Genomic DNA, 23,657 nt, shown 5'->3' on the forward strand with positions numbered 1-23,657 from the left:
GACGCAATCGCTGACATCACGAAACCGTGGTTTAATTGGTGAGCACAAGACAGGGGAGACATCCGAGACACTGGTGAACATGGAACATAACTTCAAAGACCTGACGCGAACAGAAACGAACCGGGCAGCTTTATACATTTTGACACAGGTGACAACGATTAGGGGACATTACACAGAACAACAGTGAAACTCCGGTCCTGGGATCCCCTTTCGGACCGGGATCATGACAGAACCCCCCCCTCTTAGAGCACGACCCCTGGCGGGCCAGGCAAAGCGGTCATGAAGGAGGGAGGGAAGTCCATACACAGAGTCTGAATGATTCGAAGGGACGAGAAGAGGAATCGAGTGGAATCGATTCGAGAGGAGAGAAAAAAATGAGATGAAAAGTGGTAGGAATGATAAATGAATGAATGAGTGGTCCGGTATTCACGATGGACGAGCGGTCAGTCTCCGGCTCGCCCCGCTGAATGGCCGCTCCTCACCTTTAGCACCACCAGACACGGGACTGAGAGGCAGGGGTCGGGACCCTGCAGAACAAGAAGCAATGGAAGGCCAGGGACAAGGAACCTGGGCTGCATCCTCCTGGCGAGTCGTGGCTCCTTTGATCTCAGTGGGGCGGGCAATCATGCGGCGTCTAAATGCGCGGTTGGGTCTTTCTGTCACAACCATGCTGGCATGACGAGGCAGGTGAACGGAGAAGAGGACGGAGAGGTGACGAGATGACGAAGGAGGAAGGACGCAATCGTTGACATCACGAATCCGGGGTTTAATTGGTGAAGCACAAGGCAGGTGAGACATCCGAGACACCGGTGAACATGGTCCGGATCCCAGACAGGAGTAACCCCTTTCGGACCGGAACATGACAGTAACATGAACTGAAAAAGAACACAAACGACCCCAAAAGTGGCCATATTCCGTCGGGCCGTTCTGGTGCAGCTGAGATATATTTTCCCCTCAACTGACTGTACATGATTTACTGTTGGGTGAAATTTTGTAAAACTTATCGCCATAGCAATGGAGACCGTAATGGAGAGGCCACAATAACGACACAATCCCTGCATCCCTCACAAGTTTAATCATGACGGATCCCTCCCACCATGGACACAGACTTTTTGACCTTCTGCCCTCTGGCAGACGATATAGAAACCTGTAGACTAGGACCAGCTGACACAGGAACAGTTTCTTTCTCTTCGGCGTCAGCCTTCTAAACAACGAAACTGTCACACAACTGCACCTGCACTTTATACTGATGTGTTTGCGAGACACGGTCGACCGCAATCGTGTGTTCACTCGTTACATTTTTTTTTTCACTTACAGAATGGAAAATGAAATAAAACTATTAACTCATTTCAGGTTGTATAGCTGAACACATAGAATATACTGATGACTTTACTTTAAATCATCATGATATTCAATCTGTGAAGATGTCCACAAGGTCTTAAAGTAAAGGAAAGAAAAAACTGATATTTTGACACAGGCCATTGACCATGTATGAAGCTGGTGACTTCTGAGCATTTTGGTTATCTGAGCAGGTGAATGAGGATGCAGTGGAAGTGCGGGAGAAATGGGAGAGCAGATTACAGAAAGTCTTGCTTATTTGCCTTGTATAAGGAGCCCGACAGGACTTCTTCGTCAGGGAAACGTATTTTTGGCCGGGAACAAAGAAAACGTTGCAGTGTTTTGCTGCTGATATGGAGGTTGGTGCAGCAGAATTCCCACATCGGTTGAGAATTTGGAGCTTGTTTCCTGCTGGCTGCCTTCCATTGCTATATTTCTTTCTCATCTCCTTTGGAACTTTTTCTTGGCCGTTAAGCTAAACCTCATAAGGAGACGAGAGGAAAGTGTGTAGGAGAAATGTGTTACAGAATTTCAGTTCCAACTACCTTTCCAGTTGTCAGACAAAACAGGACCTGCTTCTGGAATAGAGTGGCGAGAAATCAAACTCGGTCTATTAAACTGTCTATGATCAAAGAAAAGTCCAGGAGATTTTAGATCACACCTTTGATTTGTTAGATGTCAATTAATAAAATTCTCTTTTCTTTTGATAAGTATATGCTGTATATTTCTGAATGTATACAGATCATGTATACATTCACGTATCACATTAGTTTACAGTTCTTGGATTAAACCTATCTGCATGTTTGGAGGGCTCCTGCTCTGCTTGACTTCCCGGTTCGAACCCTGCTCGCCTCTGACCACCCTCTCTGGTCCTGAACCATGTTCACCACTCAGGCGTGTCAGACCAGGCACCATGCGCAGCTGCCCCTGGATTCAGGAAACCTGAATCCACCACGTCCGTCTGCCACCCCTGACATTTATTTATAAAAGCATCATCTTCTTCTTCAGGGTCACAGAAATGAATAGACATCGACAAAAAGTGCTCACTTGGTTGTTTATTTCTCCTTTTCATATTAAATATTCCCGCTAAATTCGGACCGTTGATGTTATTAGTTTTGGCAATTATGACTATAACCTCAACTTTTTAAAATAATCATTATTATTGGATACTAACCACTGTGGCAATGCCATATATTATTGTACTGTAAAGTTCTAAATATTTCAACCAACATGAACTACTTCCTGTATAGAACACCCAGAGTGGGTTAGAAACCGTGTATAGAGTGGTGCATGTTTACAGTAGTGATTAGCTTTCATGTCTCAAGAATAGTCCCTATCACCATGGCCACTTCAAAGGAACTGCTCTTTGGCCATTTTCTAAATGAATGCTGTAAAAAAACAATTGTGACAGGTTTCATGTGGAATCAGTCAGTATAACACTTTAAAAAGTAGATTTTTTAGAGGGGAAGATGAGGTGTTAACTGGCTGTCAGAATACATGATGAAACGCTGTAATGCAATGGCGAAGTGATGGTGACTGCGGTCAAACTGCAGTCTGGCGCACTGTTGAAAGACCACGTTGGTTCAAGAAGGGCAGTGGTGCCCTAGTTTGTAAGGACACTGCAGTTTTGAGGTCCCCGTGAGCAAGGTATCATGCACACACACACCTCCATAGGCACCCTTCATGGCTGCCCATTGTTAAAAAAAATGGTGATGGGATAAATACAGAGGACAACTTTTTGTGCACTGTGGGCTGTGGTGTGCATCACAATGCACTTTCACTCACAGGTAGACATTCTTCCCTGTTCCTACAGAAGAAGGTATTGTTGTGAACTATGGCCAGCTGCTCTTCGTGGCTCTTTGGCTTCGGTGAAGAGTAAAATCATTATAACACAATGGATCTCACGTCCTCTGGAATGTGTGTCTTGTCATGATGCAGACACTGTTTTCTGCACTGCGGCTTTTTTTTAGATCTTTTTAATGCCCCTGTCCACAGCTGCATTCATATTGTGGCATATCCTATTATCCTATTATCACTTATTTACTATCCATAACCTTTGAATCCACAACTGGGTGGCGGCTTCCGAATCCCATCCCAGGACACTGGGCATAGGCAGGTGACTATAGCTGTATTGTCACAAATTTCACATTTTACATAGAGACAGGCTCTACAATAAGGCTTCTGGTAAAATGTGTATTTTCGGATAGCTAAATGTTAATGCTGTAATTATAATATATAATCACAGTCAATGCACTGATAATTATGTGATTTCATATAGTGTATTGGACAAGCATTTTTCTCAAAATATGTTTGCATTGCATATACGGTTTCAAAAAATATTCTGGTAGATAATGCCAAATATTGGTATTTTGTAAAGATTTTTTTTGTCTTATATTTCAGGTTGTCGGATATTCCAACCTATATAGTATAACAGAGTTGCAGTGCCCAATAATATACATAATGCCCTTCTATGATTTACTGAAAATTAATAATCTCACTCACTCGCTTTCCCCTTCCACTGTATATTTCAATGTAACTTTTCCATTAATTCACTACAAGATGAAAAATACAATTTAAACTGCCATTCTGTCATTGCTAACATCGTCGTTTGTGTCAGAAGTGGGAGTGACCTTTTTTTGTGTTTGTCTGCATGGGTTCAGCAAGAATGCACTACATATTGGAGGGAAAGGGCAGATTCACAGGCGATTTCATTCACAACCCAGATCCATCATGACAGGTCAATAATATGTCTTCTTTTCCGCATACTCTTCCCGTAGTGCTGTCAGCCAAAGAGGCTTGCTGCTCTTTTCCTCCCAAGGGCATTTTTATGGCACTTTTTGTTAACACAAAAAAGGCTTTAAAGCTGATAACACTCCAAACAATTAAATAAACACATACGCCAGTGTCTGTTTTCTCCCTAATTACATTTTGCTAACCTTATGACTGGATCCACCATTTGGCATCATATTACCAATGCCATGTTTGCATATTGTGAAGCCACTTTACACAGATGGCCTGTTGATGTTTGTCACATTTACTTTGAGTGTGTGTGTGTAACCTGGGATGCCAGCAAGCGCCAGTCTCATTAGTGTGAAGAGCCAGTGTGGCTTTATTGAGATGGTACCGTGTGGAAAGCTCTTGTCAGACCCGCGGTGGGAGCAGCGTGGGGATGTATATGACAGGTTATTATTGATAGTTAAACCCTGTTTGCATGTGTACACTCCATTAATTCAGAACAAATAAAAGCGCTCTGCTTCTATAAATGGCAATTTCCCAGCAGTCAGTGCGACGGTAAATAAGCGGCAGAGATGAATAATGTCTCCCGTAATCCCTCAGACTTGCCATGTTGCATGATCGCGTTGGTGAAGTTTACCTGTCATTGCTGGCACTCCCATCCCCTCCAAAAAAACATTTTTCTTTTTCTCTGCGTCTCTGTGCACGTACAGCAGCGACTGTGTGAAGAAACTCATTTGCGGGGATTTCTGCCAATGGCTTGGATCCACTTGTCCCCGTAAAGGCAAAGGTCACAGCAAATCAATATAAAGTTACTGTCAGGATCCTGGTGGGAGGGCTGCCTTCCAAGATGATGATGATGACGATGATGAAGATAGTGTGGTGGATGATTATTAAAATAATGTGGATGATGTTCAGTAGCCATGGGCACTAGTTTCGTGGTGCTACACAAGATGTAGTGCATGGGCTGTGTTCCCTAATTTCATATTGACTAGTACACCAATCAGAATTCAGAATGACGATAACAGAGATCACGCTTGTCATGTCCTGGGATGGAGGGTATGTAAGGAAATGGAGGAGATGAGATGTTTTGTCACTCCTGGGAGTGTGACACATTGACAGGAGTGGGGTTTAAATTGCCTAGAAATTAGGGTGCATGCGAACTGTCAATCATCACTATGGGCTTCTCCCATTGTAAACTTTGTTTATAAAAAAAACATCCATCGATCATTAACGTTCATCTTCTGGGTGTCAGAAATAATTAAACACCAAGCAAAAGAGCGGGGTGGATAGTTAGTTCCTCCCCTCCAACATACAGATAACCATTTTAATGATATGTCCATATAGCACCAGAACAATATGATCTCAGCTCAGCTACACACCTACACCAACTTTGTATTTATAGAGCAGTTTTGTAACCACACTGGACCAAAGTCCTCCAAAGTTTACATCAAAACATGAGGGAATATCATCCCTTCAGTAGAGTTGCATGGTCTGGAGATTAGCAATACAATAATCTCACCTAGAGCCATTGTAAATTTCCATTTTTACACTTCGTGTGACTTCACAGCGATTGGAACTGATACGAGTCACATCAGTGGTTCACTCAATGTCCGCTTTAATTGTCAGGCAGGACAGATGCTGTCACATCCTGACAGAAGGCGATTAAACGCGGCCATCAGTGCGGCTGCAGTGTGTCAAGCGAAGTGGCGGCGAGGAGAAGGGAGGCAAGACGGCGTCTCTGACATTTCATCTGTTTTCAGGGCAGCGGGATAAAGCTGATTGACAGAGGGCTTGGCGGTGCGGTCTACCCTTCCTCTGAGAGCCTAAAGCGGATTGTGCTGCGTCCTGACCAATTCCAGCATCAGGAGAGTGGCCTGCCTGTCAGCAGGAGGGACCTCATGATGGTCCTGACCAACGTGAACCAGCTGCTCCTCAAGGCCACCTACAGCAATGAGCAGGTCGACATCTACAGGTAGAGAGAGGAACTGCAGCAGGAGGCTCACCGGCTCATCTGCTCAATTCAATCAAATTCATAAACGAGTCACTCATTCACTCACTTCAGTTCAGTTCAGTTTACTCATTCACTTTAATATTCAGTTTATTTATAATAACTCAAGAACAATCTGATCTTTGGCCTATTTGATGGTATTGGTTTACAAATGAAGTCTAAAAATACAGTACAGGCCAAAAGTTTGGACACACCTTCTCATTCAATGTGTTTTCTTTATTTTCATGACCATTTACATTGGTAGATTCTTACTGAAGGTATCAAAACTATGAATGAAAACATGTAGAGATTACTGCTTTGCACACTCTTGGCATTCTCTCGATGAGCTTCAAGAGGTCGTCACCTGAAATGCTTTTCTAACAGTCTTGAAGGAGTTCCCAGAGGTGTTTAGCACTTGTTGACCCATTTGTCTTCACTCTGCGGTCCAGCTCACCCCAAACCATCTGGATTGGGTTCAGGTCCGGTGACTGTGGAGGCCAGGTCTCCACTTTTTGTTAAGTACATAACTCCACATGTGTTCATTCATAGTTTTGATGCCTTCAGTGAGAATCTACCAACATAAATGCTCATGAAAATAAAGAAAAAACATTGAATGAGAAGGTGTCCAAACTTTTGGCCTGGACTGTATATATACCGTATCTGACATTTGATACTAATTTGTTGACTGAACATTTCGGACAAATTGTATCAACTGACATGCATACATATATATGGACAAATTATATAATAAAGGGGCAGTGGTGGCCTAGAGGTTAAGGAAGCGCCCCTGTAATCAGAAGGTTGCCGGTTCGAATCCCGATCCGCCAAGGTGCCACTGAGGTGCCACTGAGCAAAGCACCGTCCCCACACACTGCTCCCCGGGCGCCTGTCATGGCTGCCCACTGCTCACTCAGGGTGATGGGTTAAATGCAGAGGGCAAATTTAACTGTGTGCATCGTGTGCTGTGCTGCTTTGTATCACATGTGACAATCACTTCACTTTAATTTGGACATAAATTATATAACAAAGTGTGTTTGTGTGTGTGTGTGTGTGTGTGTGTGTATAGCTGGGTAGATAAATTGAAGGCCATAATGATTGCCACAGTTATCATGGAGTTCTCCACTTCTGTTCTCAGGTTGGGCTCAGTGAGTGTTGAGGTGGCCAGTGATTCAGCTGTGGGTGCTTTGAAAGCCACAGCTGTAGAGATGTGTGTCTGTCCCCATGGATACAGTGGAACATCATGTGAGGTAGGTGTATGTAGGTACACACTATGTGTACAGTGCAGATGTTTGGACCCACCATTGAGGTTTGTAAGAACACAAAAGGAAAGGTGGGCACACCGTGTCCAGACTGGAACGAGTGTATCCCTGCGCTGGTGTGTGTGGTGTGTGTGTGTGTGTGCATGTGCGTCAGTGCACAGTGTGTTTTATGAACACTGTGTACTGATGCATTCTGGGAGCGGCACAAGAACGATGTGCTATTACAGGAGAGTCCTCTCAGAGTGGCTTGACCATTAAAAGGCAGCGGCTATTGATTTCTGAGCGATGGCTGGGTGTGCTGACGGCAGCAGATGTTCGGGTGCTAGGCACCCAGAAAAAAATAGTAATAGAAAGCATGGCTATCATCTTCTCTTTATATAAGAAATCCTTAGAGCTTGTGTGTGTGTGTGTGTGTGTGTGTGTCAGACATTTAGTATTCCATCTTTTCTCTCAAGTAAGACGTTTTAAAAAAATAAAATAGATGGGAAAAAAGTATGTGGCACTGTCAAAATCAAATCAAATTTGAAAAGTTATTTGAAGAAAAACTGCTTAAAACATTTTTCTTTTTCCTACCCCAATTGGTGCATGCAAAATGTCCATGGCAATTCTGCAGCTATCATTAAATGACAAAAAAAAAAAAAAAAAAAAACAAATGAAGGAATATTTTACATTCAGAATGTTTGATTAGCACGGGTTGGTGTTCATAGTGCCTGGAGTGACATTTCCAGCACTTCATAAACAAAAATACAGCCAATGGAATTTATTATTTGTGTATGTGAATGTGAACATGACAGTGTATCTGAGACAGCTGTGTGTGTGTGTGTGTGTGTGTGTGTGTGTGTGTGTGTGTGTGTGTGTGTGTGCATTCTTTTTTATGCCTGTCTGCAGGGAAGATTGTGTGTGTGCGTGGCAGTATGCTTTAATGCATGCGTGTTTGCATGTTGCCATCTGTGTTTGTCTGTGTGCACAGTTGTGAGTTTGTTGAAGTGAGTGCATGTTTGTACTCTGTGTTATAAAAGTGGGGGCATTTTGGTACAGCATTTGGAAAAGTCTTGTTACACACAGTACAGGCCAAAAGTTTGGACACACCTTCTCTTTCAATGTGTTTTCTTTATTTTCATGACCATTTACGTTGGTAGATTCTCACTGAAGGCATCAAAACTATGAATGAACACATGTGGTGTTATGTATGTACATGTGTGAGTATTGCATTTTTAGACTGAACTTCAAGATGTAGTCAAGACACACTGTTCCTGCCCATTCAGAACGACATCCATTTTCCATATATTCTATGTGGAATCAGATTTATGCCAAAATTTTGAAACAAAACTCTCCTAATATCAAACATTGAATGACGTTGAAATGCAATATAAGAGGTTGGAATTTTGACAACATACGTTTTTGCCTACATCCCGCTCTTTTGAATTTTTGCTTGTGAGACTTTCAGTTACGCTACTCGTTTTTACAGTTTCACTGCTGGATTTTCAGTTGCTCCACCAAGTTTAACGTTTTTTGCTGCCTGAAAATACGTTTGGACCTTTTGCACAATTCTCTAGTGTGAGCGTGGCTTCGCCTTATCGGCCAGCAGGTATTTGAGTAAAAAGGAGCAGCATAACGAATAGTCTCACAAGCAAAAATGAAGAAGAGCGAGATGTAGGCAAAAACGCATGTTATCAAAATTCCAACCTCTTCTTTAGCATTTCAATGGTCGTATTTTGTCGCTTGATGTTGGGAAAGTTTTTTTTTTCCAAAATTTTGGCACAAATCTGATTCCATAGCTGAACTCCAGTTGTCAGGGCATCACAGCTCAGCAGTTGTTTTCTCTCTTTTTTCCTCCACCTGACCTCCTCTCCTTGTGTCCTCTGTGGTCTGACAGGTTCAAGGAGGAAAGCTCCAGCTGCCAAAGGGTCATGTTTATTTGTCTGGTGATCATATATATATATATATATCTCTGCTCTTCTCACTTTCTTCCAATCATTCTCTTTGGAGAATCCCTTTTCAAGCGTTCACCTGTCAGTGCCTGTGCTGGGCCTGATCGCTGTGTGGGAGTGTGTGGGTGTGCGTGATGGGTGAATAAAAAAAGTCCATATCTGGATTACAGCTCTTTTGGTAGAGGTGAGGTGCAGGAAGTCGGAGATCCTAACATCAGGATTTTCACTCCTAATCCTCTTACTGTTCAGTTTTTTAAATACGCTTGTTATGAAGGCAGCAAAATCATACCTTGCCATTTACCCCTCAGATCAAAGCCTCTTTGTGTGATGGCGCTGATGCATCAATTAAAGCTTTGCTGGATTAATTAGTGACTGCAGAACAATGTATGAGCAGAGATGGTTAAATGAATAAACCAAAAACAGACTGTGCTTCCTGTAGATACTTAGAAATTAGGGGGTTAAGTCCATTTTTGGTACATGGACTGTTATAAATGTATATTATCGGTCAAAGGTTTTGATGTATCCACTCATTTATAGTACTGGCGCAGTAGTGGTCTAGTGGGTAAGGAAGTGGACTTGTAACTGGAAGGTTGGTGGTTCAAATCCAGAACCGCCAAAGTTCCACTGAGGTGCCACTGAGCAAAGCACCGTTCCCCACACACTGCTCCCCGGGCACCTGTCATGGCTGCCCACTGCTCACCAAGGTTAATGGGTTAAAAGCAGAGGACACATTTTGTTGTGTCACCATGTTCTGTGCCGCAGTGTTTCACAATGACAAAAATAATCACTTTCAGTTGACATAGTTTGACCCCATATTTAGACTATGCGTATGGGTTTTATTCGGGCTTGAAAGGGTTCCTATTGCGAAAACGTTATGTCTGCTTTTCTGTAATTGAGCATCAAGCAGCTTTTTATGATTATAGAATCTGATCATTATTTGGAGAATTTTTTTTCTGCATTTTTTTTGGATAGTGTAACCTTTTTTGTATTTGTTTTTGAGAGTATTTGATGTTCCAGACCTTTGACTGGTAGGGATGTGTATATGATTGAGCACTTGTGTAGGTGTGTGTGGGCCTTTTTATTAATGAAGTTAATTAAAGTTAAGTTAATGTTTTGCAGACGTGTGTCCCCGGCTATCGAAGGGTTAATGGGACCACATTTAAAGGAGTTTGCGAACCCTGTCTCTGCCATGGTCATGCATCAAACTGTGATGACATCACTGGACAGTGTTTGGTAAGTGATTAAATATAATAATTATGTGCATTTGCGATTAAAAACAATAAAAACTCCCTGACTCAGCATCATAAAATGCTTTTATATATTATCCTTGACTCACATTTTATGAAACTTATAAAAAACTGAAATATGAGAATGTGGGGTGTTTTCGGATTGTGACACCTTGATTTAATATCTCTATCGACCTCATTCATTGGCGAAAATTTGCCAAAATACATGTTTTAAAATTTTTCATAGTTGAATCATTTGTCCATAAACAGACCAGTCATAATACTTGTATTGCAAGCAAGTGTTATTTTTCTTATTTTTCTGGCGTGAACCAGATACCTTCAGAAGAGCAACCAGTTTTCGCAACAAACCAAACATGCAGCTAGATGAACATCGCTTTTCATTTGTCAGGATCTGACATTAACAAACACTTCAAACATGCTTCGTTTTACGTAGCACCTCTGAAGTATTGACGGTAATGGAATATATGGTTTTAATCTAAATTTCTATTGCAATGATAATGGCAATTAATCAGGACACATTCATTCGGTGCACTTTTACAAGTCCTCAAGAGGCAGGGCGGTGATTCAGCTGTGTGTCAGGTTCTGGAATAATCTTCGGACAGTGCACTGGTCAGCAAGGTCCCCTCAGGGCCCCCGTCCACACTGTCCTTTTGATCACCGTCCCCTCGCCCTTCCGACTTCGCCACTCCAAGCTGTCAGAACTGACCTCGGATCAGCCCTTTTTTATATTTCAGCAGTGCGTTTTTTTTTGTTTTTTTTTGTAATTGGTGAGAAAAGACCTCCAGTGACGACCTGTGGCCTCGAATCGAGTAGACAGAGCAAAGCGAGTCGAAGTGAGTGCCGTCATGGTCGGCTGCATTTCCGTGTCAGCACACAATGGCCGGCCAGCAAACCGCCACCCAGGCGAAATGCTCAGCAGCTTAGTGAACAGCGTGCCCTCTCCCCCCCGAGTGGTGTTGCGGCCACATGCTGTGAACTGGTTGAGGGTTAATGAGGTGAAGGATTGGGAAGTAGATGGAGATTCATCGATTGTGGATGTGGAGCACACGCCACACACCCCTCAGGACCTCCAAGCCTCTCTCAGTTCAGCAAACACCGCCTCCCCAGCTTCGGCCGCAACGAAGAAATCTTCTCTTCTTGCTGGGTTGTGCTGAGTGGACGTCTATAATTGACTCTGAAGCGTTTGGGTTTTATCGGGCCCAACGAGGCATGCAGCTCTAAAACAACACTTCTCATTTCATTAGGTTCCACGCCGCTGTCACTTGGGCTAACGCCAGTCCTGGGGGGAGGAGTGACTGGGTAAGGGGTGGTGGTGAAAGGAATGCGCTGGATTATAGTCCGGACTTTCAACATTTCATCAAATCGCTTTAAGAACACTCTCTTACCTTCTCAGCCGTTAGGAGTCAGTTTTATCAGTTTTGAAGTGGAACTTGCAGTTTCTAGAATTTCACAGTAATGATGTTACAGTTTGTGCTTATGCATTGTGCAGAAAAAAATAAAAGAAAGGGAAAAATATGATAGCTCATACAAAACTCTCTGCTATATCACAGTAAACGTAGTATTTAACTGGACAGTAGGAATCATTTCTAAAAGTATTCTGACATATGAATTTGGGGCAAAAACAAAACTATTTGCCTTTCTTCTTTATGTGCAGGCCTGCCAACATAACACAGTAGGGCCTCACTGTGACCAGTGTGCCCCTGGTTTCTATGGTGACGCCACAGAGGGGACACCCAATGACTGCAAACCATGTGCATGTCCCCTGCTGAATCCATCCAACAAGTATGTGCTGGTTGAGAATATTTTTAAAATATGTATCTCATAAAGCTCTCGATAACAAATGTAGAGCCTGCAGTCAAAACGGAGTGAAATAGGAGGGTTAAGTCTACAGAAGTTCCTCATTCGTTGAGACTCAGTTGAGCTGATCAGCAGCTCATTCTGTTGATGCTGAAGTTCAACAAATAATGCACACATAATGGCTGCCATAGAAATAGACAGTTATTTTCAATTGGTGTCTTAATTTCACAGGTGCTATATATATATATTTTAGGGTTATATGTGTCTTATGTGTGATGAAATATCATAAATGTACTTGATGATGACACCATTTGGTGCTGAAAATGGCCGTGCTGCTGTCTGGGTGGTGAGTTCATGGTCGAGGCGTGGCAGCCGCTCCACTGAAGCGCAGGTAATTGAGTGTAATCCCCTGGTGGACAGAAGGGGGTGGTGCGTCTGGGACCAGCGGCCTTTGGCAGCTGGGCATTCCTGAGCAATGGGGTACAAAATGGCCAGCTAAAGAAAGACACACTCACACATCGTTGCCCTGCCCGCATCAGTGGATCCAGTGTCTACCCGAAATAGCCAGCCAGTCATTCCACCTCGACTCAGTCCGGGAACCCGAGTCCTACCCCCCACCCCCCCCCTCCAGGCAAGGGACACTATCTTTGGGACCAGCCGGGAGCTGCACCCGGCCTCCTCCTGCTGATCACCCAGACCAAGTAGCAACGGAAGGATGGGTGTGTTCCGTTGCTCCTCGGTCATTCTCCTTTTTGCTTTTCTCTCCCACTCTTTCGCCCAAAAACGCCGCAGCTTCAGCCCGACGTGCCACGTGGACAGCGGTGGACAGCTGGTGTGTGACCAGTGCCAGGTGGGCTACGCCGGCCCAAGATGTGACAGGTAAGTGACCCAGAGGCACCCTACCTTTGCCGCCTTCTGGCTTCCCGATGTTGCGGTGACGATGGTTATACTAAATTCTAAACTCGCTGTAGGGTCGGCGGAGTTCACTCTGCCGGCTTTTGCTTATGGTCCATTATTTGTTTTGCCTGTACTTAACTTCAGTCTGCTTCTCATCAGCGTTTTTTGAAGATTGGTGACCCTCTGCTCTGTTGTGTAATTGCCTTGTGCTGCGGTTTCATTGCGAGAATAGCGGGTATCCGACTCTTTGCAGTGCGTTTTTTTTTTTTAGAAAGATTAATGGAACACTTCATTTGAGATTAGGGATGAGGCCGGGTCGATGCGCTAAAGATTGACCCCAAATTAGTTTTAATTGAATGTAATTATATACGGATCTCTCCCGAATTGAACACAGTCATGACTATTGGCACGTCCGGATCGATTCGCAGCGGTCCAGCTGGTAGGCCTGCGTGGTTCAGCGGAAGGATACGTGTTCTTCTGCTGCCCGTCACTTGTCTCTGTGATTGTAACCACTGTGCCGTAGGAAAGTGCTAAAATAGGCTGGTGAAAAACACTCTGATGAATCAGTGTAGCATGCAGTGAGAGTTAAATGGAGCCTCTGCCAAAGTAGACCAGCCCCCCCAGGAGGTACGGTCTAGAAGACCCCCTGGAAGATTGATCGCTCTTGCAGTTGCTGGCACAAGCCGAACTCTCTTAAGTTCATTTTTCTTTTAAATGTTTTTAAGAGCTCATCTTTTGCACTTAAATTGTTCTAAATGTGTGTGTTTGGGGGGAGGGGATCATCTTTGGGATGTGTGTGAAATAAATAAAACTAAATGTTGAGGAAAGTGACCTCCGCCCCTGTAGACAGATGGTGATGGACCGTTTCGGGCAAGAGTGCCCTCGTCGTCCCACGGTGGCAGTGGGGCTGGCAGGTCTGCTCACTGCAGGCTCGAATCTCTTGTTAAACGGGTCCAGGTGAAGGGACAGAGGCCATCGGACCATCTCGAGACAGGAGCCCATTTATGGGACTGAACGGGACCCATCCATCACTACGGAGGCGTAGTTCCCACGAGACCTCTCCCGAGACTCTGCTGAGAGGACCTGTGAAGGGCGTCACTGACACACACAATTACCTTACAGGCCTGCTCACCTAGCAGCTGAGACCCGGGCCGACAAACCAGTAATAAAAAAATCTTACACTGGAGTATTGAGGGAATCAGGTGAAAAGAAGCAGAATAGGAAAGTCATCCAACCTTTTGTCCGTCAGTTCTGCTGATCCAAGTCAGGCTAAAGTGGAACGCCACCTGTGACAACAAAAGACCACTGTATTTTAACTGCACAGAGTTGCTCCTTGAATTGCTTTTTTAGACATTTAGAGCTTGGAACCATCTTTCCATCACTAAATACATGTTAGCATGTTAGTTTTTAGTGAAATTGAAATCGACCTAACTACTCATAGTACAGATTAACACACACAGATGCGAACGGGAGTTGGCCCGGGAGCAGCAATGTTTGCCTTGGGATAACTCATCTGCAAAATAAGTAAAGCATGCGGTACATACTGAATGTAGAGAGGTGTCACTGTTCGAAATGGTACCAATTTTTCTGCCAGCATAAACAACTATAACTAAAAAGTGTCAACAGAACCCTGAAAATATCATAATGCAAAAGCTGTTTACTGTCACAGGACAGATGCTGAGAACATAGAACGAGGACACAAGTGCACGATTAACGTAAAAATGGGTATTTAATACAGCATAGGTGAAAATCACACTAGGCAGTACATGGCACAGGGAGCAGGACATGCAGCACAATGACCTGACGGAGACAAACAGGGCAGCTTTATCCACGTAAGAGCAGGTGCACACAAGTGGAAATCAGGGGAAGTCAGTTCACAATAAACTCGAGTACCCCACAGTCTGTGATATTTACATGAAGGTCTTTCAGAGCTTAAATTCACATCCACTATATTATTACATATTATTAATACAGGGATTAAATGGAGAAGCAGGAGAAGTGGGTGCAGCAGGGTGAAAATGCTCGGGGTAATGCAGGCAGGCAGCGAGATAAGGCGGCCGTGAACTGGGCTGAGGCAGTTCAGAAGACCACTCTGTGGCCGCGACAGGCAAAGAAACTGTGTCGCCAAAGTAGGTACAGCATGAAAACTCATCTCTGGAAATAGCAAGTGAGAAGTTGTAATGCCAACCTGCATCAGGATGGAACCAGGCTTGCTGTGAGCAGAACGTGGCCTGAGGCGTCAGCAGGTTTTAATTTGAAATGCTCCTGCTTATGTGCATTTGAGGGCTCACGTGGTTTTTGCCGAGGGAAAAAAAGACTTCCCTATTGAGTCTCCTTGGCATGTGATCTTAGACTGAAGCGGTCTGAGGTCATGTTTGGTTTGGCCGCCAAATGGGCGTCAACACATGGTGTCTGAAGAGCTGGCTTTGGGTCAAGAAGGCCCAGCCAAAGTGTTTCCTGTTTTAATCGGAGGTATTTTTAGTTTGGGGAGACAGGCACCTGGCCTGGGCCATCAGTGTTTAAGACGGCCCTCTCCTCGTGCATCGGGGAGTTCGTGGCTGTCACAGCCATCTAATGAGTTCATAAATACCTCTAAAGGCGCCAGGGAGCGTAAGAATAGCCTCCTCAGCCTTCATTTCAGGAAGTGGAGCACAGCTACGCTGACTTGCATGTGAGCCGAGGGCCACGGGGACTTGCGTGCTCTCAGTGTCCAAGCGGCTTTGTGTTCATCTGGTATTTATCCTGAGGCCTGACCTCGTTCTGTGATAACAGTGCCAACGTCCACCATATCTGCGTTCTTTTTGTCAGGTGCAATGTGAGTAGCAGGATCTCTGAAAAGGCCGGACGGGTTGGCTTTGATGTCTGCCGACTCTGGCTGTGGACTTTAATGTTAACCGTATGAAAATCCTAATGGCAATTCAGTGGCAGTTTTCAGCTACACAATAAGTGCCCGGCTAGCTCAGTCGGTAGAGAATGAGACTCTTAATCTCAGGGTCGTGGGTTTGAGCCCCACGTTGGGCGTACCTTTTAGGGCAGTGGTGGCCTAGCATTTAAGGAAGTCGTCTTGTAATCCCACAAACAACCAAAGAAGGTCGCCGGTTCGAATCCCGATCCGCCAAGGTGCCACTGAGGTGCCACTGAGGTGCCACTGAGCAAAGCACCGTCCCCACACACTGCTCCCCAGGCGCCTGTCCTGGCTGCCCACTGTTCACTCAGGGTGATGGGTTAAATGCAGAGGACAAATTTCACTGTGCACCGTGTGCTGTGCCGCTGTGTATCACATGTGACAATCACTTCACTTCACTTTAGAACGATCGACTGCACTCCATTAATCACTTTTTCGATATGGGGTGTCACGGGTGGGCTGGACATGGTGGTGAAGGAGGATGCATTCGCACGATCACAGGACAGGGGTTTAATACAAACTACACACGAGACAAGGGAACATTAACACGCACAATGACCTGACGGCGAACAGACACGAACAGGATAGTTATATACAATTATATAAATAGACACCAGGTGAACACGATCAGGGAACATTACACGAGACGAACATGAAACTCCAGTCCGGACTCCGGATCCGGAGAAACCCCTGCCGGTCCGGATCATGACAGGGGGTGATTTAGACGTAGTGGGGGTCACCCTACATAACACATGCTTTGACACAGGAGTCAACAGAAGGAAGATCCATATCCAGCTTAACAACATCTTACACACAACTTCTTATTAAAATGTAAATATTATATCCACATTTTTTTTTATGTAACTTTGACAAAAAATTATGAAACATGTTTTAAAATAGAATATGACTGTTCTATGACAGTTCCCTTTAGGATCCTTTTTATGCATTAACCCAACTGTTACTAGATTTGTATCTCTTTACTAAGTCATTCCATAAATTTGTGATGAATTTTCAACAAGCCAGATTCTAAATAAAATGTGATTTTGAGTTAATCATGTAGTTCACGTTCCCTGTAAAAAGTTCACATTCCCTGTAAAAAGTTTCAGTTGGTGCCGCCCAGTGAACCCTGTTTGTGTGTTTTTGCCTTTATTTGTACTTTAGATATAGAAATCACTTTAGTCCATCTCTCTCTCTCATGTTATCATTAGTTTGGGGTTGGATGTTCCTTATGAACGTTTATCTGTGAGAAATGCAGATGAGCTCTGAGCAGCTTTCGCGCGTTACCCTGCCGCGGCATCCTGCCTCCCCCCTGACACCGGGAGGCAACCCACAATCGGCCTGTTTTCTTACTCGTCCATTTCGCTGCCAGCGGGCTACCAAAGGACCCAGACGTCCCATTGAGCCCGGGCTCGCCCTGGGATCAGGATATCTGCGCCAGCAGCACCTCCCACTCACCAAGGCACCTGCTCGGAGGTGGAAATGAAATTACCGACACGTACGCGCGGCTGCACGCCCCGGCTTATGCTCACATAAGACAGTCACAGCCAGTAACATATTCAATTAATAAGCCACGGGCAACAGAAGGGATCCACCACGAGCGATGTGGAGCGATTTCGCTCCTCATTTCCTATCATGCAGATAGAACAGCGGAGGCGAGATAAGGATTGTAGAAGCCATTTAACAAGCAGACCGTGGATGGCACATGTATCTTTATCAGGCCCAAACATGATTCATTTCAGGGGGAGACGTATTACAGAGGCTCATCGGCGCTCAGATAAGAGCGAGGAGAGTGGTGGAGGGAAATGGAGGAGAAAATTCACTTTTTTCTTGTCTTTCACAGACTGGCCCTCTTGTGTCTTAATTGAATGTTTTAATGTACCCTCTCCTGCTCAGCTTAATTCCCACAAGTTTGATTCAACCATATTTCCTCTTATGATCTCCTATGACCTGCATTGGGTTACAGGAATGACACATGATATTAATTTAGATTAATATAAAGGCAATAGTCTAGGACACCACCACTTCCCGACAGATATCTCACGTTTGGTGATTTGATGGAGTATGAGACATTGTGAAGCAATCAGGATACAATCATAGTATAAAGGTGATCCCTGACAATACATTTATCAACCCATTTTAATAATATATAATGTAATCAAATCAGAATCACTGATTCAAACATAAATAACTTGCTTCTGAAACACAGAGCAAGGCACAGTGATGCTTGTCAGACAGTATTTATAGTCACATGTGGCTGGTGAGGATGTTTCTGTAGTTTTGTTTTACTCATTTTAGAGGATTAGCACATATATGCTGTTCATGGGGCAGTGGTGGCCTAGCGGTTAAGGAAGCAGCCCCGTAATCAGAAGGTTGCCGGTTTGAATCCCGACCCGCCAAGGTACCACTGAGGTGCCACTGAGCAAAGCACCGTCCCCACACACTGCTCCCCGGACGCCTGTCATGGCTGCCCACTGCTCACTCAGGGTGATGGGATAAATGCAGAGGACAAATTTCACTGTGTGCATCGTGTGCTGTGCAGCTGTGAAAACCTTTAAATCTACTGTGAGCTCCAATCTGCACGGAATAAATGATTAGAAGTCCATGAGATCATTTAACATTATAATCCTGTTTGTGCTCTCTGTAATGGTTGTATGTTTAGAAGGTAATTGTGTACATCTTAATAAATTAGCTACAAGGATTACATTAGCCCAAAACAATGGCTGTGATGGTTATTGCTTTTAGTGTAAATGAATCTCATGGGCAATTAGTGCAAAACTTAACGTGAATGAAATATGATTTGTTGCCTGGATGTTTGCTTGTAACATTTTTCTTTTTGCTTATGTGTGTGTGCGCGCAAATTTTTACCATCCCAAATGATGCAGAAGGGTAAATATAATGTAGGATTATCATACATATTTTTTTGGACACTGGATTTTATGCATTTATATTTAGCATTTAAATCTGAGATCCAATCTGATGTTGGTAACAGGCAGAAGAAATGTTAAGTGGACGGCTAGCTGTAAATGCCATGGTGGTATTAAAAATAGTTGGAAAAGTGCTTGACTAACACCACAGTGAATCTGAAGAGCTGTAGCAAGTCAGGCGGTCTCAAACGGAACAAAGAAGGATTCAGAAGAAAACTGCCTGCTTATTAAACTTAGAAAGTATCAACCATTTAAAAAATTGTTCTACCTGACCTTTGGGGCAACATTTCCTTTTTTTATGTAAAAATTGGTTCCTGTTTGACTTGTTCTATATTTTGGTTCCTTTTTTAATCTAAACTTTTAGTTTGAATTATGCTTTCTGATATGGTTTATGTGTTTGTTTTGCTTGCGCAGATGCTCCAACGGTTATTTCGGTCAGCCCTCTGCACCAGGAGGGTCTTGCCAGCCATGCAAGTGCAATGGAAACCTTGACCTCTCAGCCCCCCGTAGCTGTGACCCTGTGACCGGGACCTGTCTGAGGTGCAGGGAGGGGTACGGGGGAGAGACCTGCGACTCCTGTGCAGATGGCTTCTTTGGCGACGCCGTTGTGGCCAAAAACTGTAAACGTGAGTACACTTCGTCGGCTGGGACAGGGTTGGTGGTGGCACTTTTATGGCAAATGAAATATTCATGTAGGCTACCCGTCCGATGACAGATGGGAGGCTTGTATGTGGAGATAAATGCTCCCCTGTGTGATCAACAGAGATATGTATCTCATGCCTGTCTGCGTAACATTTGCATTCAAACAAACTTTCAGTCCAAAAAGGTTGTAGCACTCAAATATTGCAATATACTCAGTCTCAACTTCCAATACACACTATAACTTTTAAAGTTAGGCATGGATTTAATTCACAAGGTTTTGAGAACAATCACACAGTTTCATTTATTTTGCAATTTAATCAAGTCTTTTCAAGATCTTAATCCCAATAATGATTCGGCCCCTTCGGCTGATGTTTTACATTGCTACCCCGTTGCCCAATTGGATGCATTTGCTGAATCAATTTAAAACGCTGTGGGGCTGTTTTCCAAATGCTCTTAGGCCTTGTAACTTGCCCTCATAGATTCCAGAGAGGTCACAAAAAGGCAGAATCCAATCAGCAGCTCCGTAGCAGAGATGTAATGGCTCAGTCCCAGAGGAACCTGCACAGGGCCGTCTCCTGGTCCCGCACGCTGCCCTGAACCTAATGAAAAGAGTGGAGATTCATATTTGCGGGGGCCTGGCTACACTTCCCGTGGACTAATCTAGTGATCGAGAGTGATTAAAACAGTTAGCCTGAGGACTGAGGTGGACATTCAAGCAAGGATGAGTAGAAGTTCAATATGTACACCTCACACTAAATCCTATACATACATTTGGCGAAGAATTTAAACCAGACACCATTTCAAAGTATGAAAATGAGGACCGAGGAAGAAAGTTTAGAATTCCTTTAGCATCAGCATCATTGGTAACGACTTAGAATTAGCCTAAACTCAGCATATTTCAGTATCTAAATCCCTGAATCTCTCTGCCTATTAGCCTGTCCTCAGTATCCCTACAGTGATAGCCCACTATCAATTATACCCCAGTATTAGCCCAGTATTTTTATTCCCTAGAATTAGTCTATCCTCAATATCAACTCAGTATTAGCACATTTTGAGTATTATATTGGTATGATACCATCTTCAGCTTTTCTTCAGAATTGGCCTGTTCTTCACAAATTTGAGCCTTCACAAAATTAGTCCGTCCTCAGAATCTCAGTGTGTTTAATTAGAGTATGGTATACTCTAATTAAACATACTCTAATGACCAAGGGTGTACATTTGAACTTGACTAGGCTTTTCCAAGCCTGGTGGACTGTACGGCCTTCTCTTGTGTTCTTTCTTATGTACTTATGGTCTCATCAAAATCCCATCTCTGACCCCACACACCAGTCCTTCTGTCCTTCCTGAGATGTTCGCTGAGTGTTTTCAGCCCCAGCGTGTGCTAAGGTCTGTGGACGATTGTTCTAAAGACAACCCTTCTACTCCATTCACACAGAGCCATCTGTGCTAGCTCACTCCTGCAGATCGCTTTTGGCTTTTTAAAACGAGTAATGAATGTGTTTTTACGGCGCCGTTTATGAGCACGCTGTTGCCGTAGTAAACCGCAAGCTGTTGTTTTTTTTTTTTGGTTTTGTTTTTTTTGGTTACTGGACGCCTTCCGAGCAAATTTACAGCGAGCGCTATTGCACTTTTTAGAATTATACCGGGTGTGAGGAGGCAACTTTGACACGTGTTTAAGAAAGAAATGTGCAATTTACCTTTCTGGTTTGCTGTCTCTGAATCGGTCCCTCTCTTTATCCCAATAGCTTGCCAGTGCCACCTGAATGCATCCTTGTCTGAGGTGTGCCATAAAGGGACTGGGCAGTGCCAGTGCAGACAGCATGTGGTGGGACGCAAGTGTGATGAGTGCGTGGTGAGTAACTCCACCGACTTCAATGACATATTAGTTGCATGAAGGAGTCACACCAAGTAGCAAATCATAATGATATTACCCGGGGTATTTGATAAAAAAAAAAAGTATAGAGCATCAAAAAACAAATTAAAAGCATTATTATAATCTTCTAAAAAGAATGATTTATATTTAATTGTGAATTAATGTTATAATTTCATGTTGTACTTTTGTTGTAGTGTTTTTCTTTAGGGTTAGGGTAAGAAATGTCAGAAACTGAGCATTATTGGATTTATGCTGGAGACTATTTTCATTTTAAGTGTTTTGGTTTTAAACAACCCAGATACCTTACAGTGCAAATTTCTAATAGCTTAGCACCTCAGTGTCATAATGTTACAAAAAAATTGCCGTAGTCAAGTAAAGACTGTGTAGTTTGACGTTTCTGTGTTGAATGTTGCTTTTCTGGATTTCAGATTTTCTTGATTTATCAGCCATAATCAATAAACCTAAATCAGCAGCTTCATAGCTTCTCCTCACATCAGTTTCCCCTGCTCTGTCTACGTGTATAACCGGGAGAAGTCCAAGTTCTGGTGGGATTCTGAGGACCAGGTGTGTAAGCCCTGTGGGTGCAGTTTACTGGGGTCCATGTCCCAGCGCTGCGACCAGGACGGCCACTGCACCTGTAGGCCAGGTTATGTGGGCCGGCGCTGTAGCCTGTCCCGGCTGGGCTACGAGCGGAGGGAGACGCGCCGACCCGTCGAGCAGGTCCCAGTGCAGCAGGTGGAGCAGTGGGGGAGCGTGCAGAGAGGGGGCTGTCCCAGAGGAGCATACCGCCCCGCGGGGGTAAAGAGATGCATGTCGAGTGATGGGTGTTGGTGTTCCTGAGTGGGTGTGCTGCACGAGTTTTGGTAGCTTTCTAACATTTGCTCTGGTTACTTGGTATTAACTGAGGGACAGGATTTTGTTTTCAGCCTGACTACGCTGAGACCTTGTTCTGATTCAGCCGTCCTGGTACAAAAGCACCTTCTTGTACCTGGACCTTTGTGGCTGTCCCTGACATACCCCTGAATGGGTGACTCAACAACAATGGGTTAATCCATCACAGCCCCTCAACCTCATCTCCCACTTTAACATGTACCGACCCTGAGACTATAAAATGTCCTTGCCGATCTGTGTGTGATAAACCAACCATTCCCAACCTAGAGCTGTTTTTCTGTCCTCTTACGCGAGCTCCCATCTATTATAATTTACTAATGAAATGACACCATTAATATATTTATATGCATTTAACACATTTGTTAGGTGAAATTTTTATTTCACTTTTTTCACACTTTTCACTTGATTAGCAATTTTTTTTTTCTTTATTTGTCTTAAATGGCGTAATTAAAAGATTTTTTGTTCATTTACATGACTGCACGTTCATAGCGCTACCCACTGTGACAGTAAACAGTATACTGGACGAGGCATGCAACCACAGTGTAATGAAAGACACAGCCGCTTTTGAAGGCAGTGTTTGTGAAGCCGGAGCTGTGTGCCGTGCTGTGGGGTCTGGAAGTCCACTCACACTTCCATATGGCAGCTTTTGATCAGGCGACTGGCTGTGAAACATCTCGCCACGCCCTCCAGCCCGGGAACAGCACCTGCTCCGAGCCAGTAGGGGTAACCGACAAACAGCTGTCACTTACCTGTGGGTGTCATGGCAACCATGTCCTTTTCACTGCTGGATGCTAAGCGGTCCTAAAGGCAAATGGCACAGAGTAGCACTGAGTCAGAGAACCAGATAGCAAGTGAGCTGGAGAGGCAGGGTCACATTGCATTGCATGCTGGGAACTTAATCATCAACTTCAAATATATTTGAACGGTGTGGTCACAACATTTCCAGAATGATGAACCTTGAGCACAGAGATCCTACACACACTGCAGAGGACACATTTCATTGTGCTGGTCACCTCGGCAAGCGCCGTGCACTGTGCTTCACTTTCACTTTCAGAATTGTGACATCATTATCCCACATCCATAATGCAAGATGAGTGGTTGAAAGCAAACGTTTGAAAAGTGTTGAACGATGAATTTGCCAGAAACAGGAGATTTTAGAGAGAGAGACACAGATGCAGGGTGGACATGACGGCACTCCGGAGATTATGGATGCATCTGGAGGTAATGGAG

The 23,657-nt window shown here is 44.1% G+C and overlaps 1 protein-coding gene and 1 non-coding gene across 2 annotated transcripts in view; both read left to right on the forward strand.

Moving 5' to 3' along the window:
• Positions 1-23,657, forward strand: part of LOC114773660 (laminin subunit alpha-2-like) — a gene marked incomplete at its 5' end in the record, with an annotated part of 86,076 nt that overhangs the window by 14,749 nt on the left and 47,670 nt on the right. The window contains 8 exon segments of the mRNA XM_028965897.1: positions 5,835-6,046; positions 7,197-7,308; positions 10,371-10,484; positions 12,153-12,280; positions 13,088-13,174; positions 19,436-19,647; positions 21,409-21,515; positions 22,068-22,334. Of these exon segments, the coding sequence (XP_028821730.1) occupies positions 5,835-6,046; positions 7,197-7,308; positions 10,371-10,484; positions 12,153-12,280; positions 13,088-13,174; positions 19,436-19,647; positions 21,409-21,515; positions 22,068-22,334 (1,239 nt within the window).
• On the forward strand, positions 16,141-16,213 carry trnak-cuu (transfer RNA lysine (anticodon CUU)). Its single transcript has one exon. It is a non-coding gene; the product is annotated as a tRNA-Lys (tRNA).

Source organism: Denticeps clupeoides, unplaced genomic scaffold (assembly GCF_900700375.1).
Source record: "Denticeps clupeoides unplaced genomic scaffold, fDenClu1.1, whole genome shotgun sequence".
Taxonomy (NCBI): Eukaryota; Metazoa; Chordata; class Actinopteri; order Clupeiformes; family Denticipitidae; genus Denticeps; species Denticeps clupeoides.